Consider the following 23,796-nt stretch of genomic DNA (forward strand, 5'->3'; position numbering starts at 1 on the left):
TGGAAGTTTTTTTTTAGACTTCAATCATTTTCCCCAGGATTTTGCTTCATGCTATAAGTCGCTCCACCCATGCTCCAGAAATATTTGATTAGAATTAGGCAATCATTAAATAATTAAAGAAAGGATATGATCTGCTGAACCTTCCAAGTACATAGTACTGCCATGCTCAACCATACCTTTCTTAATCATTGTTGGATTACAAATCTCATACTGACTAATAATTTAACATAACAAGATTAATAGTAATTAGCAATTTTTTCGGCAGGCATGAATTCAAATTGAATTTCCACATTTTCCCATTGGTGAATTGTTTTGGAAAACTTCAGTGAAAATTTGCTGCAAAAAAATTTGGCGCACGTCAAAAAAAGTCACGGTCATGTCAAAATATGCATGGCCACGTCAAAACAAGTTGCGTGACACCTCTGTTCTGCATATGTTCTGTCATTTTTCGGCAAAATCAGGGTTGCATTATTAGACTAGTGCCACATGGGGCAGGCCGAGAATTTGATCAGACTTCTGATAGTTATGGCTGTACCTGGAGTGATTGTTTTTGCCGCGCTGCAGCCACACCAGGTGGAATTTGTCACAAAATTGCTTGTATAGGGATAGATTATCGGCCTGCTTTTACCAGCAGGCAGAGAGTCCACCCCATACAGTATGTTACTAGCAGCAGTGTTTCTAGACCTTATGCCACCTAAGGCGGCTTTCCTGATGCTGGGTCCCCCTCGGCCCCTGCGCTTACCTTTACTGCGCAGGAGGGGGCCTAGAGGGGGCCGCATCGCTAGTGCGTTAAAAAGCAGATATTCAGCTCCTAAAGTTAGCAGGAGTGTTTTTTTGCCATCCCCTGGTAACTTGAAGGGTTTCTCAACTCGCCTCATGGCAGCAGCACCCCTGTCACTAACCTTAAAGCAATAAAGTTCAATAAAAAAATGTCCTCAACTCTCCACACCAGTGGCTGCATTAAAATACAAAAGAATCTTCCCATAAGAGTCCTACCTGATCTATGTAAATCTGTCTCCATGTTTTTTTTACTTGGTAATTGGAGTTGGAAATAGTGATGAGAGAACTAGTCCCCTTTCACCGAAAAATTAGCGTAACGTGGAAAATATTGAGCGGCAAAAAAAATTGTTGCGCAACAATTCTTTTGATAACAGACAATTCTTTTCTTTTGATGAGAGACAATTCTTTTTGACGCAAGAGACAATTCTTTTGATGAGAGACAATTCTTTCCGACGCAAGAGACAACAATTCTTTTGATGAGAGACAATTCTTTTCGACGCAAGAGACAATTCTTTTCGACTTGAGACAATTCTTTTCGACATGAGAGACAATTCTTTTGATGAGAGACAATTCTTTTCGATGCAAGAGACAATTCTTTTGATGAGAGAGACAATTCTTTTGATGCACGACAATACGTTTTTTTAACGCTCACAACAATTCTTTTGACACGGGCGACAATTTTTGGATGCACAGTAAATTTTTCGGTGCCAAATGTTGTTGCCCGTTCCACGAAAAAAATCTGCCAATGGCGAAATGTGGAAATACACCGCGAATCTATGCCTGGTGAATTTTTTCGCCCATCACTAGTTGGAAACAATAAACACATTTCTCAGTACTGACTGATTCTATCCTTTATCCCCATGTCTGATTACAGGGTAATAGAATAAAGCAAAAATGACATACAGGTCTCAGATGCCTGACATGGTGCTAGTACTCATTGTCACTGGTGAATTTTCATGCATGTGTAACTGCATCTGTTTGGCAACTTCTATAGAAAACAAGTGAGTGCAATGGGGCAGCTTTAGGGGTAAGCTATTGTTTCTTCTACTTGGTGTCATCTCTATGAGTCCTGATGTCTTGGTTCTATTCTCCTGCTTGGGTGCTATTCTCATTACTACCACTAGTTGGGGCATGGGAGCATTCTTAGCAATGCAAACTATTTCAGTTCGTGTTGTTCTATACAAAGCTAAAACCTTCAGCCTTCAGGTAACCTGCTTATTGGAAGAGTACAGAGGATCTCTGGTGCCAGGAATCATTGCCTCTCATTGTATATAAAGTATTTGAAGCTGAAGTTCCCACTGTATGTATGTGGGTGACTGGCACCTTAAGTAGTGAATATTGAATCTGATTGGACCTGCCTCTTGATAGTGCTTAAGTCATTATGAGGCAATGTATTCCATTACAGATATTGAACATTTTCTCCTCAGCTTTCTTCAAAAACTGCTGCACAATCAAACCTAATTTCCTGCTTCCTAGTGCAAAAATGTGCAACTAAACTGCTAGAAGGGGTGAAGAATTTAATCTATGAGGAAAGATAGTCAAGGTTGTGGTTGGTTTCTGTATAGAAAAAGTGATTAATCTGTACAAGTGCATTAGAGGATATTATAGATAGATAGCGGGGAATCTTTTTTCCCAATAAAAACGATCAGCCCCCCAGAGACCACCCCTTTAGTTTAGAGAAAAGGAGTTTCCATTTGAAGCAGCATAGGTGATTTTTCACGGTGAGGGCAGTGAGGTTGGGGAATGCCCTTTCTAGTGATGTTGTGATGACAGATTCTATTAATTCCTTGATATCCAATGCTGTTGTAATCTTAATATATACAGTTAGTTGGCATAGCTAGGTATTGTTATATATATATATATATATATATATATATGTGTGCACTGGGGTTCATTGGGAGGCGTAGAGCCTGATGGACTTTTTTCAGCCCAACTTTACTATGTAATTATGAAAAGAGTTAGTTATAAGCACAACTAAGCACAAGAGCATGCTTTTACCAGATTCTTCCTGCTCCCTAGGACTAGGGTTACATTTCTTGAGGAATTAAAAATGAATTGGTACAGATCATAAATGTAACATTAAGGTATCAACATATTTTTCAAAAGATCACTTTATTCCTTAAATTCACACTAGATACGATAATTTCTGATAATCGCAAATATCACGTAAATGCTTATGAAAAAATCGGAATAGTCACGATAATATCGTATTGGCGATCCGAAAGTCACAGAATTTTCGTATTGAGCAATCATAAACTGCGGGAAAACCTTTGCGACTTTGATCCTTCTGTGCATGATTTTGGAAACCTCCCATAGGAATCAATGGCACTCTGCAGCTCCAACCTGGCCCAAGGATAGCCTCCCATAGGGCTCAATGGCACTCTGCAGCTCCAACCCGGCCCAAGGATAGCCTCCCATAGGGCTCAATGGCACTCTGCAGCTCCAACCCAGCCCAAGGAAAGTCTCCCATAGGGCTCAATGGCACTCTGCAGCTCCAACCCGGCCCAAGGAAAGTCTCCCATAGGGCTCAATGGCACTCTGCAGCTCCAACCCGGCCCAAGGAAAGTCTCCCATAGGGCTCAATGGCACTCTGCAGCTCCAACCTGGCCCAAGGAAAGTCTCCCATAGGACTCAATGGCACTCTGCAGCTCCAACCCGGCCCAAGGAAAGTCTCCCATAGGGCTCAATGGCACTCTGCAGCTCAAACCTGGCCCAAGGAAAGTCACGATACCGAAGCTTGAATGAATCCGAAACTTTCGTATTCAATACGATTTTGTCGCACAAATTTTGTTGCAAAGTACGAAAAGGTGGTGCACAGGTTCGAAAATGTTGCAGAAAATACGCACAATATGACCAAATACCAATTTTTTGTTTTGTAAAATGTTTTAATTATTTGCCTTCTTCTTCTGAATATTTTCAACTTTCAAATGGGGTTCACTAACATGTAAGGCTACACTTTTATTGTTATTGTTACTTGTTATTACATATCTTTCTATTTAGTCCCTTTCCTAATAATATTCCAGTTGCTCATTCCAACCACTGCTAGGTAGTGATGAGCACATTTTTTTCGGCAGACGAAACTTCTGCGGAATTCGCAGCAGAAAAATCTGTCGTACGTCATGAAAAAGTTGCGTCAAAATAGGCACGGTTGTGTCAAATTGGGCATAGTCACAGCAAAAAAAAAGATGTGGGTGATAGTGATGAGCGAATATGTCCGTTTCGCTTCGCCTAAAAATTTGTGAGACGACAATTCTTTTGATGCTCGCGACTATTCTTGCGACAATTTTTGGACGTGCAACTATTCTTGCAATGATTTTGGACGTGCGGCAAATTTTTTCATCCATTTTGTGAATCCATGCCTGGCAAAACATTTTGCCCATCACTAGTGGGTGACAAAAAAGTTGCACATGACAAAAAAGTTGCGTGACAAATGCGCTTTGTGGATTTTTCACCGTTTTGCGAATTTTCCTGTTGTTTCGGGTAATTTTCAGCAAAGCACAAATGCAGCATTAGAAAAATCACGTGAAAATGAGATGAGGTCAAATACAAGGAGAAAAATCCTTTCCCCTAAATCAGTTCAAATTTTTTCCCATAGACTTCAATAGAGTTTTCACATGATAAACAGTGAGATAAGTTTTTCCAAATTGAATTGCATCTCAAAATGAATCTCGTTTTCACGTGATAAATCTTTTCCTCACTGAAATGAATGTGGCCCATTCTGTTTTAGCTGTGCATTTACCATATTTAACAGTATATGACTAGTGATGAGGGAAATTTTTCACCAGGTCTCAATGCCAAAGAAACAGCTACTATTCTGTGTATAATACTTTACTGCCTATTATTTATTTATTCCTATATACTTCCTGTTGTTGACATTTTAAAATATTTCCCACTCTAAAATATCAAAATTATAGGTCTCTAGTGTCCTGCCTACAAAAAAGCCAAGAAACCTGCTGAAATCCATCAGTATTTAGAAAGCAATCCTGCCCATATCAATGCAAATTAATATCAACTGGTTTAGTCCAAACTGATGGCCTATAAAAAGGTTTCTTATTAGCAAGATATCACACAAGAAGCATCTCATGATTGGTAAAAGCAAAGAGCTCTCTCAAGACCTTCTTAACCTTATTGTTGCAAAACATACTGATGGCATTGGTTAGACATATTTCTAAGCTTCTGAATGTTCAAGTGAGCACCATTGGGGCCATAATCCAGAAGTGGAAAGAACATAATTTTCACCCTAAATTGTCTGTGACCCGGTGTTTCTCACAAGATTTCTGACAGAGGATTTAAAAGAATAATCAGAAGAGTTATCCAAGAGCCAAGGATCACTCACGGAGAGCTTCAGAAAGACCTTGGATTAGTAGGTACAGTTGTTTACAGTTGTTAAGTAATGCACTCAACCGGCATGGCCTCTATGCACGCTCACCGTGCAAGACCCACTGCTGAAGAAAAAGCATGTTGAAGCTTGTTTAAAGTTTTCTGCATGACATTTGGACAAGCCAATGAAGTTCTGAAAGAATATAGTCTGGTCAGATAAGAACAAAATTGAACTCTTTAGATGTTATTGCATGCAACATGTTTGGAGAAGAAATGGCACTGCACTTCCCCCCAAAAACACCATACCAACAGTGAAGTTTGATGGTGGCAACATCATGTTGTGGGGCTGTTTTTTAGCATTGGGTACTGGCAGAATTAATTTACTTGAAGGAAGGATGAACGGAGAAATGTACCGGAACATTCTTGATAAGAATCTGCTGCCATCTACCAGGATGCTGAAGATTTAATGAAGGTGGACATTTCAGCAAGACAATAATCCTAAAAACACAGCCAAAGAAACACACTTGCTTTTAGAGAAAGAAAATAAAGCTGCTAGAATGGTCAAGTTAATCACCCGACATGAATCCAATTAAAAATGTATGGAAAGAACTGAAGACCAGAGTTCATAGAACAGGCTCCCGGAACCTTCATGATTTGAAGACAGTTTGTGTGGAAGAGCAATGCATACGACTAGTTTCTCCATACAGGAGGCACCTTGAAGCTGTCATTACCAACAAAGGCTTTTCTACTAAGTATTAGATACATTTCAGAGAGAGTGTTCAACACTTATCCCCTGTGTCATTCCACTTTACTACACTTTGGGTTTTTACAAACAAATCATTAAGGTTGAGGAGACTACCTCATACAGATACAAATAAAAAAAAAGGAATTCTGGGAGTGAATTCCAAACAAACTCCTAAAAAAAAAATCCTATTTACATGGGTTGAGGAAGTCTCCTCAACCTTAATGATTTGTTTGTGAAACTACACAGTGACTCTACCTAAGCTGATCAGAAGACCCTTCACTATACTGATGAGCCTCAAGAAAGGCAAAACCGGTCTGTAGTTGGGAATCTGATCAGCTAATATCCTAATATCCTTTGCTTTTAAACCCAGTGGGTGAGCTTTAGCCTATAGGACAAACTCATGTAAATGGGATTTTTTTATGAGTTTGTTTGGAATTCAGAATTCCTATGGTTTTTGCTGATATCTAGTGTAAATTTCATGTCAATGGCCCCATTAGAAATATATTTACTGAGAAAAACATTGACATGTTCAATACTTATTTTCCCTGCCCTATGTTACCCATGAAATACTTTCATCACACTACCTTGCACCCTGCAACTTGAACAGTGCTATAGACACAAGGCTGCCCTGTATGTAATTCTGGACATTGGGCCACCCAGGGGCCTGCAGCCCATGGGCAAACTAGGTGGCTCCTACTTGAAGCCACCTTCTAGTCTTATAAATACAGTGCTGACAAACACAGACAGCCATGAATTCATAGAAATGAAGAACTTTATTCAATTTTTGGATTCAGTTACCTGCTTTCAACACAGATTTTTTGCTTAGTTCATGCTTATCATGCATGGATATTCATTCACTTGTATAATATTGACAGTCTCATAACGTGAAAAATCTGTCAGTTTGAGATTAGTCATGAGTGCAAATTGTGGCTTTACTTTACTGTTCTATAAATTGAGAAACTGTAAACAATCTTTTATAGCACTGGTCACCGAGGTCAGCAATGTGTGTGTATGTGTGTCTAAATGAAGTTTCTTTAAACAATTAGAAGCCAAGTTTGACTTTTCAATCCATGTCTAGGACATTTTTAAAGTAGATAAATATAGGAAGGGTGGACATTAACTATTCCCAATAATTCACTGTGATCATAGAAGTAATACTAGAGTTTTTTCCCCAAGCAAAAATAAATCAAAATTTAGAATTATCAAGCATTGGTGTCCCAATAGAAACATTCTGTCCAGTGATTAGCCCCCCCTCTAATCACTATTCACTAATCAGTATTGCGCCCTAGGCAAGGCAATTGATTTGCTGTGCCCCACAGGAGACAGGTTGAGGTAGGGCATGACAGCTTTCCTGAACTCTCGCGAGAGTTTGCAAGAGTTTGGGAGAGTTCAAGAAAGCTTGTCCTTCCTCCGCCTTTCTCTGGTAGGGCGCAGAAGTTTTCTCTGGAGCCTCCGGAGGTAAAGAAGGGTCAGAACTAGGGGTAACTAGGCGGAAGAGGTTTGTGCCCTGCGCCCCCCAAGTGTTGCGCTCTAGGCACATGCCTCTTCTACCTACCCCTGATATATATATACATTTATATTGAACATTAAAAAATCATATATATACTGTGTATAAATTCTCAGTTTTATCAAAATTCTCTGATACTGATAAAATTAAGGAGTATATACTGTATATATGTATATTTATTTTTAATGTTTAATAAGTCGTTTTAACTGAACAGGCTCGCCAGCCACTATTTATTATTATTGTTGTTCAATAAAATTATTGTTGCTTAAATAAAAATTAAGCACTATAAATGTATGTGTATTGATTAAGGTATTTTATTAATTAAGGTAGGGCAGTACAGCTACCAGCCAGTGTCGGAGTGGCCCACCAGGATACCAGGAAAACTCCCGGTGGGCCCAGGTGTCAGTGGGCCCTCCTGCTCCAAACCATTTGGCCTACTTCATGGTCATTCCCTATTTCTGAATGGGAACAAAGAGGAAAAATAAATGGATATATAGATGCTAGTGTGTAATTAAAAATAATAGGAGAATAAAGTTGTTAAATGAGAAAAGGAGGAAAAATATTTTTGAGAGTGGGCCCATGGTTTAAGGTTTTCTGGTGGGCCCCTGGGGTTCCAGTGCGACGATGCCACCAGCCACCTCCCACTTCTGCAATACACAACACACTCTCACCCAGGGCGCAAAGCTTGGGGGGCACCAGGCAGCAGCCTCTCCTGCCTACCCCTAGTACAGTTTTGCGTCGCGCCGCATCACATTGCACACCGCGGCGCGCCCCGCCCCCTCGCTGAACTGCGCATGCGCGTCAAACCACACGGGGGGGTGCGATAAAGTGGTGCAGGGGTGAGGTAGCCAACGGGTTGCCTAGGGTGCCCCTGCTCTCACCTACCAGCTTTTTGTTGCCTGTGCATCAAGGTTGTACAGGCATTCTGTCCACTTTCAGTCGTGCTATCAGCTACCCTCACCTTATAGCTTTTTTATTAAACCTGGCTTTAACCTTCATTCTATTTCCTGCCCAGCCTTTCTTTACTTGTGCTGTGAAGCTAGCAATCCCTTATTTGCACTGTACAGTCATAATATGCTAGAATGGGCTGTCAACTTCTGGTTCCTTCTCATTTGAACTGTACACTTATTTTGTTATACGATATTATGACTGTTCAGGTTGAGTATGCAGTGCAAATGGCAAGGGACTGGTAACTGACAAGTAGAAGGACAGTTGAACATACCATGTAAGCAATGAATAGGGATTTTAGAAAATGGAAAATATGTATAGTACTCCATTGATTTCTTCTTTAAAAAAAGCCTTATTTAACAAGGCATTGACTAAGTAGATATTTAATAAGGGTTCCAAATGGCCAGTCAAAAAGGGCCATAGTTAATGAGATACAGCCCATTAAAGGGCAAATCAAATATCCATATCAAATAAGTATCCCCAACTCAAAATGTCAGTTTAAAAAAATCGTTAAAAAAAATCACAAAAAGCATAGAGTCCCCACAAAGTGCCGCCATCAGGTACTTAGTCATAGGCAATAGTGTAGTTTATATAATAACAACACAATTGTTTGTGTTTAAGCAATATCCCTTTTTATAGCGTAATTAACACATGGCATTATCAGCATCTCTGACCCCTTGTGGTACTCTGTATTTTACCTTCATTAGGTATGTTACATGGATGATTGCAAAATACCATCAATTATACTTTATTAGCTAACAGAATACATTTCTGATTGCAAGCTTTAAGGATTACATACATTAGGTCCCATCATCAGTTGCGATCTAATACACAAGCTGAAATCATTATTTACACCCTCTTTTATGTACAAGCATCATAACAGAAAACTGCTGCAAACTAAAGGCTTGGGAATTGGGTGTTTTCTATTCAAGATGGAGACAAGATTCTATTCAAGATGGAGTCATTTACAGATTAGATATTTACTGTATAATGTTTATACAGGTATGGGATCCGTGGGAAACCCGTTATCTAGAAAGCTCAGAACTACGGAAAGGCTATCTCCCATAGACTCTGTTTTAATCAAATAATTCAGAATTTTAAAACTGATTTCCTTTTTCTCTGTAATAATAAAACATTACCTGTACTTGATCCCAACTAAGATATAATTACCCCTTATTGGGGGCAGAACAGCCCTATTGGGTTTATTTAATGGTTAAATGATTCCCTTTTCTCTGTAATAATAAAACAGTACCTGTACTTGATCCCAACTAAGATAAAATTCCCCCTTATTGGGGGCAGAACAGTCCTATTGGGTTTATTTAATGGTTAAATGATTCCCTTTTCTCTTTAATAATAAAACAGTACCTGTACTTGATCCCAACTAAGATATAATTACCCCTTATTGGGGGCATAACAATCCTATTGGGTTTATTTAATGGTTAAATGATTCCCTTTTCTCTGTAATAATAAAACAGTACCTGTACTTGATCCCAACTAAGATAAAATTCCCCCTTATTGGGGGCAGAACAGTCCTATTGGGTTTATTTAATGGTTAAATGATTCCCTTTTCTCTTTAATAATAAAACAGTACCTGTACTTGATCCCAACTAAGATATAATTACCCCTTATTGGGGGCATAACAATCCTATTGGGTTTAATTAACATTTATTGATTTTTTAGTAGACTTTAGGTATGGAGATCCAAATTACGGAAAGACCCCTCCCTATCTGGAATACCCTTGGTCCCGAGCATTCTGGATAACTTAGCTGTTTTGGTTATTTTTCAAGATTATATAGTGAATAACAAACCCACTATTGTAAAATATAAGGATAACCAGAATTCCCATGACTACATAAAAGCACAAGGTCGAAGACTGATTCATTTTCATATTTTACAACAGGGGGTACTTTATATATAATTATACACACGTTTCTTTGAGTCATGGAACAAAAATGATATCATTAAGCACTGATTATAACTGATGATCTAATTTACAGGATATATTGCAATATATGAATCATTTTTCTACTGCGGAAACTAAAACAAAACCAGTTAGACTCTCTGGTGCCATAGCTTGCATGCCTTGCATGACAACAAGATTCAGAGTATCTCTAGGAAAATATGCATTTACTTTTGTCTGTCAGTCTTTTTATCATACCCAAGAAACATTCTGGAAAATGTAAATCTCATCCAACTCCCAGAACACAAACATCCTGGATGTAGATTGAAAAGGATTAGCATGCATGATGAGCATGTAGCATGTCTGACAACATCATCTACCCAAAATTGACTCCACCTCTTAGGGGGTAACATCACTTAGAGACAGGCTCTTCCACTATAAAAAGGTCAGCTTAACTGCAGTACATGCACCTCCACTAAATACCCCCCAGTTCAGTAATAAGTTACTGAACAGAGGAAAAATGGGGAAAAGCAGGGGCATTTGGAACCCTCTCTATGTTCTCTTGATAGTGCTTCCCTGTCTTCAGGCTCAAGGTAAGTATTTCATGTGTTTTATAGTAGTAACTTCTATTAGTATTGAAAAAAAGTATTGGAAGGCATGCCTGAAAATTGAATTCTTCATAAATTATAGCATTACATAACATTTCAATGTAATCAAAATGAGAAAAAAATATTTACTTATTCCATGTAAAGTATTAATTATAATTATCAGTTTAAACAAAAAGTGAATAAAGTATTTATACATAAGCAGTTTTGCTACTATTTTTAGTAGCATTACAATCAAATATATGGCAAATTTACTTTATTTCATATATATATCACAGGCTACAAAATGCCTGAAAACCTATTGCAGATTACCAGGTGAATTGTTGAAAATGCATATGTTTTTATGCAATCGCATAGTTTACTACTGCTTTAGACACAACGATTCACATGATCTGCAATGTAAAGGTATTTTCAGGTGTTTTGTCACCTGTGGGAAAGGTGCTTTTGCTAAGATGTCAAACAGAAAATATATTTCCATAGTTCATTGACATAGACGACACAAGGTGACAAACAACTTAAGAGCAATTGTCATTACACCACTACAAATGTTTAGAATGCATCTAAATCCAGACGATAAATGCTGGAGATGTCTTGGAGATACCGGGTCCATCTCTCACATTTGGTTATAATGCCGCAGAATGAATAATTTCTGGGATAAAGTACAGTCAACCTTCCAGGAGATAGTGGGTTGCCAGACTAATTTAACCCGCCCCAGTTAATATTATTACATTATACTGAAATACCAAAGCTTTCCTTTAAACATAGCCTCCTGCTACAAATGATATTGGCAGCAAAAATCCTAATACGGAGACATTGGATAGACACTAGCCCTCTATTGTTTGAAGAATGGATAGCCAGTGTAAATGACATATATATTATGGAGGAGATTACTTTCTCGATACAAGGAAAACAGCAGGATTTTATCATGACATGGCAACACTGGGTCTCCTATCTTGGTGCTCAAAACAAAGAAAAAATATGTGTAGAAATAGAACGTCATCAAAAAACTTACCTTAAATTGTCTATCTTTTCTCCTTTTTACTCCTCCACTCTTTCTCACTCTTCTCTCGTTCCCTTTCTCTCGTTCTCTTCTTTGCTTCGTTCTTTGGTTGACTATTACATCTTTTTTTTTTCTTCTTTCATATGCAAAAAATAAAGCAATACATTTATATATATATATTTATATGTATAAGGAACCTAAGAGGATGACATACTCCTTTTGATTTATATATATGTACCAATATAAATGCTGTAATTTATCAGTTTGATCAATAAAAGCTTTCTTAGAATACAAAAAAAATCAGAAAAATGTTAACAGAAAGCTTTTTTGTCCTGGTTGGTGGTGGGACAGTTATGACTTTGCCTGAGTTGGCAGCTGGCATGACTCTTCTATTAAGTACACTAACTGAAAGACAAAAGAAATAAATATAAGAGTATTTTTTAATGAGAATACTGTCCTACTAAGGCACCTCATTTGCTTTATAGAAGGTTAGCAACAAAACGGTAACGACACTCTAATTCTACCACTGATATATGGTGTCTCAGGATTGAATTTCTTACATGCTCTTAGCCCCATAGCCCCAAGCTAGCACTTCTCCATCAGCACTAACACAAAGTGACATTCAGAATCATAGTTTTCTTATTCATACATTTTTATTTGTCCAATTTTTCTTTTTCTGTGCAGTTTTTTTCAAGTATACATTTTCTTAAATTTCAGGCACTTATTCCTTTATTTCACCAAGCTTGAATCCCATTTTCACAAGTAAGTGACTACAATATTTATTAGTGATAAAATATACAAATGTAGATACTAAATGTATTTACTGGATGTAAGAGGCATGGTCTAAGCATTACTTTTGACTTCTAGGCAGTTCCTCTGCCCACAATGGATACGTTTGCAGTACATGGGGAAATACCTATTTCAAGGCTTTAGATGGTGATATCTTCTACTTCCCTGGACAATGTAACTACTTGTTTGCTTCAAACTGCAAAAGTGTCACTGAAGAATTCAACATTCAGATCAGGCGTTCTGTTGTGAATGGGTTACCTACAGTCAGCCACATTGGCATGATCATCGAAGGAGTATTTATTGAACTTACAAAAGATACCATTACGTTCAATAGCCAAGTGTAAGTTTTTCTTTTGTTCTTATCTTGCAATTCATACTGCTTATATATATATTATTCAGTGCAGGTTAATTCAAATGACATGGTTTGATTTAAACAATACATATTAACTGTGGATTGAGGTGACATGGATCTATATTGCCTGAACTGTTTGAACTGAAAATCATGTTTGTACAGTTACGTTGATTTCATTGGAAAAAGATAATAGTCCATCAAGCTCAACCCCTCTGAATGATCCCCATTGTATAGTAAACCTACTGTAAATCTTAAAATCCCAATTGCCTAGATTAATTTGCTTGGCAACAAAATCTTCCAAGTCACTCTTAAAGGAAAATAATTATATAACCACACCACAACTAACAAAATAAGGGTGAAGACACATGGAGCTACTAGTAGCAGGTACTTGTCGTGGCTACTAAGATAGACAATGCTGATCATTTACTGATAATTGTCTCTATTTGTGTTTTAGCAGAGGCAATTCTTACTATTGTCTATGGCAGCATATTTTCTGGCATTTAGCAGCCGTGAAAAAGTAGCTTCTACTATTAGCTCAAACATGGAGTATCTTGAAGCAGTTTCCCTGCTTGTCCTGTTTAGCTCAAGAAAAAACAAAAAAAAAATTGATTATTCTTAATTAAACCAATAGGCAAACAAGTATGTTCAGCACAAGCCATGTTCATTAAACTCATGTTGAACAAGAGGGTGTACTGCCCCTTTAAGAAGCTTTCACCTTGACACAATATTATTCTAATACCATGGGGGAGGCAATCCTCAATATATTGTGTTAAATTTTTTTTATCCCCAAGTTTTTGTACACATAAATACCTTTTTGATTCTGGTAAAACCTGATAATGGCATTAAAATAATCTTTTAAAATTATTTTGTACCAGGGTTGATCTGCCATACAGTTTGTCCGGAATTCAAGTTGATAGACTTGGGCCGTACATCAGAGTCATTTCCAAAGCAGGTCTGGAATTTAAGTGGAATGAAGATGATGCTGCAATGGTACTTTTTTTTGTATTTTATTTTGCATATGCATACAGAGAGACAGGGCATTTTATTTAATTACATGGAAACCTGATATCCAGAAATCTCCAAATTTAAGGAAATTATTTTATTTAATTTATTTTGAAATTGCTTTCTCTTTATATGTAACCAAGCAGCATTAAGCCATATTGGTGTTGTATTTGGTTACTGTTTACATGTTATTTAATAAACAAGGTATGTTGATCCACGTTATGGAAAACCCCTTTGTTCATAAAATCCAATGTCCCAAGCATTTTGGATAATAATTCTCATATCTTTACATGGATACTAGAATTGTTTACAAATGACTCAAGCTAATAAGTTAAAAAAGTATAAAAATAAATGTCCAACAAGTCCAAATCGGCGGCGAATTTTGTTGCCCATTTCGCAAAAAAAATTGGTGAAACGTGGAAATTTGCCGCTAATCCATTCCTGGCGAATTATTTCGCCCATCACTACTCATGTCCAGTTGCTTTGACTGTGGCTGGTAATAAGGCTTTTATTGAAAAAGGCTATACAGGATCAACCTAAGGATGCAACAAAGGCTTTTATAGTTGTTAAATGAATGAGGATCCCTATTAGTAGCAATTTTGTATGACAGACCTTCAATGTTTTTTAAAGAGTTTTTAGTTAAAAGAATTTTTAAAAAGTTATATTATGTATTATTGATTGTACTTCCCAAATATTTTAGTTTTGACAGAAAGCTGTGTTAAGAAATAAAACTACAATTCAAATTCCTCTTTTTTTAGTTGGAACTGGATCCAAAATTTCAGAACCAGACTTGTGGTCTTTGTGGGGACTTTAATGGAATTCCTGTGTACAATGAATTCATGTTTAACAGTAAGTCACTTCTGAGCTAGCCTGTATGGATTAATATAAATTATGGGGCATATTTAAAAAGCTACATGGAGCTAAAATGTACCACACATCACTATATTAGCTCAATGCTACACAGTGTAAAATCAAGTGTACTTATAAAGCTATGTAATGAAAGTGTAGTGCAAAATTCTGTATAGAACACAAAATACACACCTCTATAAATGATATTGCTTTGGGCACCACTTTTTCGTCAAGAATTTACCCTTAGCCAGATTAACTTTAACTTGTTACACCAGCATTAAGGTGCTTGCAAAATAACGGTGTACTTTTTTTTTAAATCAACTTTTATAAACATCACCAATTTTAGCTTTGTATTTGATTTTGCCTCCTGATTTCAGCTATGGTAATGGGTAGTGTAAAATCAGAAGTAAGGATACATAAAGAGCATTTTAAATATCACTTTTATTTTATTCCACTGTTTACATGCCTTTCTAAATCCATTTGTAAAATCTGTTTTTTTTTACAGGTGTTAGGTTAACAGATAATCAATATGGGAATCTGCAGAAGATGAATGGGCCAACTGAAACCTGTGCAGATGTGCTTGAGGTTCCTCAGGACAACTGCACTGATTTGGTTAGTATTTTACTTATCTGCTTTGTACCATAATGTTCAACTCTGACTTTATTTAAAGTATTAACTATGATCCCAAACAAAGGATTTTCTCCAGTAGTACTGCACGCTATAAAGCTCATTTACAAAAAAAACCCAGGCATAAACCACCATGCATTTCGCATTTTGTACCCTGTTCCTTCCATGTGCCCCCACAAATCCTTGCACTCCAGAATAGGTTTAGAGAATAATACCAGGAACAAGGTGCAAAGGAGCTCAGACCTTATTGCCTGCCCTATGACAAGTGGTAGGGAATAGACTCCTTTACACCTGAACTCTGCACTCCAGATTTTTATTCTTTGGAATAAATGAACAATAAGGAGTGCAATAATTGTTTGTGCACATTAGTGCTCTATTGCTTCTGGAGCATTGTTAAATGACTTCAAATATGTTAGATACCAACTGTATTATATTGCTTTGGACAGGAAGCCGTTAAAGTATTAGATGGGCCAATATTTTGGCAGAAAGGATGAGCATATTGTGAGCGAGAAACTTTCCTTATCTGTATGTTTTCATGTGTAAATTAACCTTACTAATTACATATTGCTGCTGTTCTAAGCACTAATTTTCACTGGTGTCTAGGGAGTTTTGATGAAGTTACATCTTCATAGTTCCTCCAAAGAGAAACAATATCAATATTACATATAGTATAAATAACTTTTTTCTTAAACAACATTCAAGTAAAATTCAGCTTTAACTTTTTTGTTAAATTTATTTTACAGAGCAACATATGCCACGTGGTCTTGTCCAGTGCAGCATTTTCATCCTGCAACAGCCTTGTAGATCCTTCTCCATACATAAATGTTTGTGTACAGGATCTATGTAGATGTTCAAGTAATGCAACTGGGTTCTGCCTCTGTAATACATTCACAGAATATTCCCGTCAATGCGCTCATGCTGGGGGGGTCCCAAGCAACTGGAGAAATGCCAATTTGTGCCGTGAGTTTTGCTTGGATATCTGTATTTTATTTCTGCATCTCATGTAAAAAAATACCTTTGGATTTGGTGGAATATATAGGAAATGATTATGTAAAACATGTATATATAAAATATGCTGAATAACAAAATGTTTCATATTTTCCTAGCTTTACAATGTAACTACAACATGGAGTACAGCGAATGTGGAACTTCTTGTCCAGACACCTGTACCTACCCTGACCGCTCATTATCCTGTGATAGACACTGCACAGATGGATGCTTTTGTCCTGCAGGTAATTGAATTGCTGCATTCAGGGTTGGACTGGGTGCCCTTGCCACCCACATCCCCCACAGGTGTCCCTGCTGCGCCCCCCCAAAACCCCACAGGGGCCCCTGCCACCCGATATCCTCCCCTGAGCAAGTGTAAGTGACACTTGTGGCCGGGGGAGCACCAACAGGGATCGGGTCTGTGCCGCCAGGGCCAACTGGGTATTTTTCCGGTGTTCTGGCGGCCCAGTCTGACCCTGATTGGTTTTGTATATGAGAGGTAAAATTCTACTAGTCATAGCTAAACCACTCTCTATAGACAGCAATATGTTTGCCCATTGTATCTATCTATCTGCATCTATAGTGGTGCATAGCTAGTTTCCTCAGGAAAGACAGTGTAGCAGTGTAACGTTGTAGCATAAATGTCCCTCCAGTTTCTGGTTGCTAGAGTTCAAATTACAGTAGCAACCAGGCAGTGGTTTGGATGAGAAACTGGAATACCAATAAGAGAGTCGCTGAAAAGAAAAATAAGTAATAAAAAGTAGTAATAACAACAAAATTATAGCCTCACAGAGCAATTATTTTAATTGCTGGGGTCAGTGACCCCCATTTTAAAATAAATAAAAAGAAGACCAATTGAAAAGTAGTTAACTTCCCATTAATAAAATGTGAATCACCTCTTTAACACCTACAATTGCTATAATAATGTAAGAGTGTTTATAATGTACTTTATTTTTTATTATTTTTAAGGAACTCTGTGGGATGACATTGGCAATTCTGGCTGTATTCCCAGCAGCCAGTGTTCTTGTGTTTATAATGGACAGGTATATAACTCAGGAAGCACATATTTTGCACAGTGTCAGTCATGGTAAGCCATCTTTTATTCTCTTATTCTCTTACATGCTCCTCTCTCTTGTTGTATCGCTGTCACAAATTGAAATTGTGTTGTAAGAACTGCACTTTTGTTATCAGACCAACTGGTACACACAAGGGCAGATTTATTATAATTCAAGATTGTATTTTTTCCCAATTTAAAGAATATTCAAGAATATATTGTCTATAGAAGACAGTAAGAATTGTCTCTGAAGTAAATTTTTTTCCAGTTTATTAAAAATTCAACAGTGTGATTCGCATTTGTTTACTTCTTTTTTTTCTTGGCAAAACACAACCACGATATTCTTTTTTTTTTAATGTTTTTTTATTGATTTTTTTTAAACCAAAAAGATAACAAAGTAAACATAATTAAGTATAGAAAAGTAGAAAAGAAAGCAACCACGACTATTCTGTCTGAAATATATTCTAGAATACAAAAAAAAAATCTGCCTCCCCATGTTAGAACTTTAGTCATCATCGTCTTTACAGATTTTTGAGGTGTTTTTTGCTTGAGAATTGCAAATGGTATGGGTTAATTCACTTATAGTTTATTGGAACCCAATACTTAATTGCATGTTGATATAAGGGCTCTTACTAGTAATCTAGTCCAGAAAAATTAGCAAAAGTGAAAAATCCACGAAACAAATTTGTCACGCATATCTTATTTTTGACCCATCTGCATCTATTTTGACGCAACCGTGTCTATTTTTGACATGGCCGCTACTTTATTGACATGCAACGAATTTTTCCGCGGCGGATTTTTAGTGAAGTTTCACAAGACAGTTTGCCAATGGCGAAATGCAGAAATTTGCTGCAAATCCATGCCTGGCGAAAAAATTTGCTCATCGCTAGCTCTTACACATGGGTATTTTTTGGTGCGTTTGACACGTCTGACAAGCAGGTTTGAGTGCACCTAAATGCATTATCTAATTGATCCCATTGTATTCTGCCTGGGTGTACACAAACATTTTTAGAGTTGCATTTTATTACATTTTTTAAAACACACCATTCTGCATTTAAATACCATAAAGCAGGGCTCCCCGACCTTTTTTACTTTTAAACCACATTCAAATATAAAAAGAGTTGAAAAGCAACACAAGCATGAAAAAGATTCCATGGGGTACCAAATAAGGGCTGTAATTGGCTATAGGTAGCCCCTATCTGAAATAATACCATACAGAAGGCTTTGTTTGGTACTACGAATGGAATTTAAAAATAAACACCTGCTTTAAAGCCACTGAGAGCAACATCCAAGGGGTTGGTGAGCAACATGTTGCTAAGGAGCCACTGGTTGGGGATCACTGCTATAAAGTAAAGGGTGGCATATGAAACTGACGTGCATTTTTGTGTGTTTGGCAGGCTTTTCTAAATGCATAAAAAAGCCAGTTTCTAATAACCCTAAAAATATCAAAAATATGATCTCTATCTAAGGTGGTAAAGGGAGGTAAGAAGAGGTCACCTTTCTGAAAATTGACATAGAACAAAATGCATAACTAGATAAAACAGATAAATTCAATGAATAACAAGTATTCTGAAACACTGAGTACTCCATGTGAACCGAATTCCTTATTTATTTATATATATATATATATTCTTCTTTAGCACATGCGTCAGAGGAAAATGGCAATGCGTTGACCAAGATTGCACTGGATCATGTTCAGTTGTTGGAGGCTCTCACATCACCACTTTTGATTTCAATCGTTACAACTTTTTTGGCGATTGCAGCTACGTCCTGACCAAGGTACAAGGAAGTAATGTGAATATTGTAACTTTATAAGATGCATAACAATATCTACTTTGCTTATGCTCTGTTTTTGTATTATATAGATGTACAATTACAATATTGGGCTACAATATGGGCTTTTCCGTACTTTTCAAGTATTAATCACTATTTTAGATGTTTTTATAGTTTCAATACATAGGTCGATCAAATATGTATTCATGTTTACAGTATGAGGGGGTCATGAGGAGCAGTTGTCTTTAACTTACCTATTTGCAGAGGCACCATGTACAGGTATGGTGCGGTTCAATAAACTGATCAATATCAGTGGTACATATTGGTTAAAATGCATAGTAGATGCATAGCTGACATTACTCTTTTTGAAAGCATAATACATGCAAAACTATTAAGAAGGGCATGGCAATAAAAAACTGATATAGAATGGAGCTCATAATATGGGTCACTTGATTAATTTATACAGTAGGTTACAAACTGGGGGGCCTGGCTCCCCAAGTACGGTGCTCAATAAATTGAATGACTTACTTCTATTAATGAAAACTGTTTCCTTTCTTTTATCTTTTAGACAAGTGACAACCAGTTCAGTGTAGTGGGAGAATTGATGAAGTGCGAACTTAAAGACACTACAACTTGTCTAAAAAGTATTGTCATCTCTTTAGAGTACGGAAATGAGGTAAACACTCAATAAGAATGAAAAATTCACATTTAGTGGCAGAATTATTTTTTTTCCTATTAATACATCCTTTTTTTCCCCACATCTGTTAGGTTATTGAAATTCAACCCACCGGCAGTGTAGATGTGAATGGAATATACTCCCAGCTACCAGTCTCATCAGGTATGTCAGAAAGTTCCACTCATGCCACAATAATATCATCTGGTTCAAAAAATGCCTTAATAATATTATACAGTGGGTTCAATGGCAACTTACAGCAATTCTTGTATACACTGATGAAGATTCTTATTATTAAGTATAGTAGATGTGAACAAAAATGATTGGTAAGCAATCTGTAGTTCTAGTTGAAGAGATGGTTCCAGTGATATCTGCGTCTGATCATTCCTCTTGTAAGAAATGCTTGATGAAGGCTAGGTTCAAATCATACAATCTTCTGTTCAAGTAAAACATTTTTCAACATCCTTCTGATTTTTTTTTTTATATGTTATAATTTGGTCACAAGTCATTTGTTTGATGTTTGTTGCTATATGCAATATGTGTTAGTGGTTCCTCGATACACCAAACTGACATGGTGCAGAACTAGCAGATAAATTACAATGAGTGGGGCTTCCTAAAAGGGTGAATCATCTGGATATGTCAGTGGAAAACAATGTTAGGTTAAACTAAACTACTAAAAAAGAACTAAAATGAAATCGAGTGTTCCTCCAATAAATAGAGGTATGTCCAGAAAAGCTTATAATGAGATTTATTCTGGCTGAAATAGGGTTTTATTGCATTATATACTAATAATCCTTGCAGTATTTGTGCTGCTATTTTATAGGTCACTGATGAGGCCTTACTTTAATTATTATATTTAGTTTTGGTGACCAGAAGATATTAAAAAAAGACAAACTGTAACGATACAGGGAACTAAGATTTTAATTGATCTAAATAACAAAGTATATTAGGAATGGCTCCAAGACATACTTTAATAGGCATACTAAATTTTCCAACAGTTTTGCTTCAAATTCTGTGTTTTTTGTTCTTTTTTACAGCAAGTGTGACCATCTTCCAGCCTGCATCCTTCTTCATCATTGTGCAAACAGCTATAGGACTTCAGGTGGAGATTCAGTTAGGCTCTGTAATGCAAGTGTACATTTATCTAGATCCAAAGTGGAGGGCACAAGTGTATGGTAAGTAAATATTTAGTTTGAAGCCATAATATTGTCTAATTGTTAAAAAAAAATTCCATCTATAATGCCATTATAATGCCACATACACTAACATTCACAGCTTCACACATTCCAACACTTCTTTCTATATAGCCGCATAATAATTCCTACCTGCATTTTGTTAAGAAAAATTAATATCTTGGCTTATTTATATTCTTTATGCAAAAGTAAAACCTTTAAAAAACTCATTGACAGGTCTCTGCGGTGACTACAATAATGTTCAAATGGATGACTTCAAAGTACTTAGTGGAGTTATTGAAGGAACTGCCGCTTCTTTTGGTAACACCTGGAAGACTCAAGCAAGCTGCCCAAATGTCATATCACACTTTGATGATCCTTGCTCACTCAGTGTTGAAAATGGTAAGTTTGCCTTTAAAAACTAAATTTTATTTATAGTAGTATAGCAGAAAATGGTGATGAAAAACTTGCAGATTTTATGGCAAGTTGGTAGTGATGAGCGAGTCTGTCCTGTTTTATCGGAAAATTTGTGAACCTTTCAAAAGTTTTGCGAAATGGTGAAAAATTTGCAAAACGGTGAAAATGTCACACGCAAAAAAGAAAAAATTTTGTGCGCATAATTTTTTTGACGCAAATTTTTTTTTTTATGTGGGTGACAATTGTCCCATGCAAATTCTGTCTCCCTTTTCGCGAAACAATCCGCCAATGGCGAAACGTGAAACATGAAATCAGAATAATATTTCATCCCTCACCCAGCCTGGTGCCTTAATTTCCTGAATAAATCCACCAATATATATTTATATTACTGGAGAAATATGAGATACAATGTTAAATTCAGTACTGTGGTATTTTTACAGCAAACTATGCTCAGTTCTGGTGCTCAAAGTTGACCGACCCTGCAGGACCATTTGCAACATGCCATTCTACAGTGGATCCACAGCTATACAAAACGGTATGGAAATTACATTCCATTACACTGAAGTTTTTATAAAGTTCTATGGGCATAAACAGTAAAAAAGTACCTTACATTTCATGTGGCCAGTGTAAAAAGGAAAAAATATCAGATCATATTATAGCATGTAAAAAATAAATACCAAATATAACCACTTTCATATATTGCTTTGGTAGATGTAACTGAGGATTTTTTTTTATTTCATATATCTCCAGAACTGTATGTTTGACTCATGCAACTATGCCAATAGTGAGGACTACATGTGTGCAGCTCTCTCAGCTTACGTCCATGCTTGCGCTAGAGTGGGTGTTGCCATAACAGGATGGAGAGATTCTAGCTGCAGTAAGTATCAGTCATATTACTAAGCATCTGCTAATAGAATAGAAAGGGCTTTTCTACTTGCTTTTGTATAAAATATATGTATGTCCTTGTACTGTCCTGGAGTACTAAGATTTTATTTTCAATAGCTTAGTGTTCGTATCTCTTCTCAAAGAAGAACTTGGATATCATATATAAAAAATAATTAAAACTAAATTAATACTGATGCCATCTTTTTGCACTAGATTTGTGCAATCATGGTTTTATACATACTTTCTTCATGGAGGTAGGACAGTGTTGTTGGGTCTTGCACACTATTTGGGTAGGGTTCAGGCAGGAAACATTATTCTAGTCTCATAATAATTCCTATTGTATTCAAAGCTGGAAACTACCCATGCAAGAAAGGTCAACTAATTCTAAAACCTTGGGGTAATTGTCTGCCAGGAAGCCAATGTTCTCTTTACTTGTTGTTATTATAATAATATAACAAATGTTAGTATTCAATAAAAATTCCTAACTCAATGGAAAACTTAAATGAACTCTTTCTAAATTCACACCAATGTTTACACCAGATGCATCGACCACATGCCAAAGCAGTCTGACTTACAACTACTATGTAACATCCTGCCAACCTACCTGCCGTTCCCTCAGCGAGCCTGACGTTACTTGTGATATCAACTTTGTGCCTGTTGATGGCTGCGTTTGTACAGATGGAACATTCCTTAATGAGCAGGGCGTCTGTGTTCCTCGTGAACAATGTCCATGCTATTTCAGGGGCAAGATCGTGAATTCAGGAGAAACAGTTAGGGAACTTGGAGCCTTGTGGTAAGTAAATGTTTTTTACTGAAATAAAAAAAGCACATGAACATGCTTACATACAAACTTAAACACAAATATTATGATTATAATATCATATAAATATTTTTTTCTGTAACTGAATGCATAGGAATACATTTTGTTTAGATCAGGGGTCCTCAAACTTTTTAAACAGGGGGCCAGTTCACAGACCCTCAGACTGTTGGTGGGCTATAGTTTGAAAAAAAAAAAACATGAAGGAATTCCCATGAACACTGAGTGATTGTGATATCACTCCATATGAGCAAATGTGCTTCAGTTTGCGCGCATCGCGTTGTATGCTATTCTGAAGTGTCTCAGGTGTTTTCACACCACTTATTACATAACAACCCTTATGTGCTATTAAATATACAACTATGACAACCATGATGTGCCCTTAAATGTACAACCTGAACCTTTGCACCCCCACCAGATATTAGGATAACCATGGTAATACCAAGAAAGCACAAAGTACACATTGTTTGTGCGATAACAGCTGGACTGTTATAGGATAGACACCCATTTGATAGCCCTTCAACTGCATGTAGTGGGAATTACAGATTTATACCACTAACTACAACCCCAACTATACTCCACAACACCTAGTAA

General features: G+C 36.8%; 1 protein-coding gene across 1 annotated transcript in view; it reads left to right on the forward strand.

Moving 5' to 3' along the window:
* The first annotated feature begins 10,681 nt into the window (after positions 1–10,681).
* Positions 10,682–23,796, forward strand: part of LOC100485343 (mucin-5AC) — a 36,086-nt gene continuing 22,971 nt past the window's right edge. The window contains exons 1-17 of the mRNA XM_031900755.1: positions 10,682–10,793; positions 12,523–12,567; positions 12,673–12,934; positions 13,822–13,936; positions 14,707–14,797; positions 15,303–15,409; positions 16,168–16,384; positions 16,531–16,656; positions 17,381–17,498; positions 19,106–19,244; positions 19,807–19,914; positions 20,007–20,076; positions 20,949–21,086; positions 21,321–21,485; positions 21,941–22,035; positions 22,251–22,377; positions 22,926–23,178. Of these exons, the coding sequence (XP_031756615.1) occupies positions 10,721–10,793; positions 12,523–12,567; positions 12,673–12,934; positions 13,822–13,936; positions 14,707–14,797; positions 15,303–15,409; positions 16,168–16,384; positions 16,531–16,656; positions 17,381–17,498; positions 19,106–19,244; positions 19,807–19,914; positions 20,007–20,076; positions 20,949–21,086; positions 21,321–21,485; positions 21,941–22,035; positions 22,251–22,377; positions 22,926–23,178 (2,249 nt within the window). The 5' untranslated portion in view covers positions 10,682–10,720. The remainder of the gene's footprint in view (positions 10,794–12,522; positions 12,568–12,672; positions 12,935–13,821; positions 13,937–14,706; positions 14,798–15,302; positions 15,410–16,167; positions 16,385–16,530; positions 16,657–17,380; positions 17,499–19,105; positions 19,245–19,806; positions 19,915–20,006; positions 20,077–20,948; positions 21,087–21,320; positions 21,486–21,940; positions 22,036–22,250; positions 22,378–22,925; positions 23,179–23,796) is intronic.

This window comes from Xenopus tropicalis, chromosome 4 (genome assembly GCF_000004195.4).
Source record: "Xenopus tropicalis strain Nigerian chromosome 4, UCB_Xtro_10.0, whole genome shotgun sequence".
Lineage (NCBI taxonomy): Eukaryota > Metazoa > Chordata > Amphibia > Anura > Pipidae > Xenopus > Xenopus tropicalis.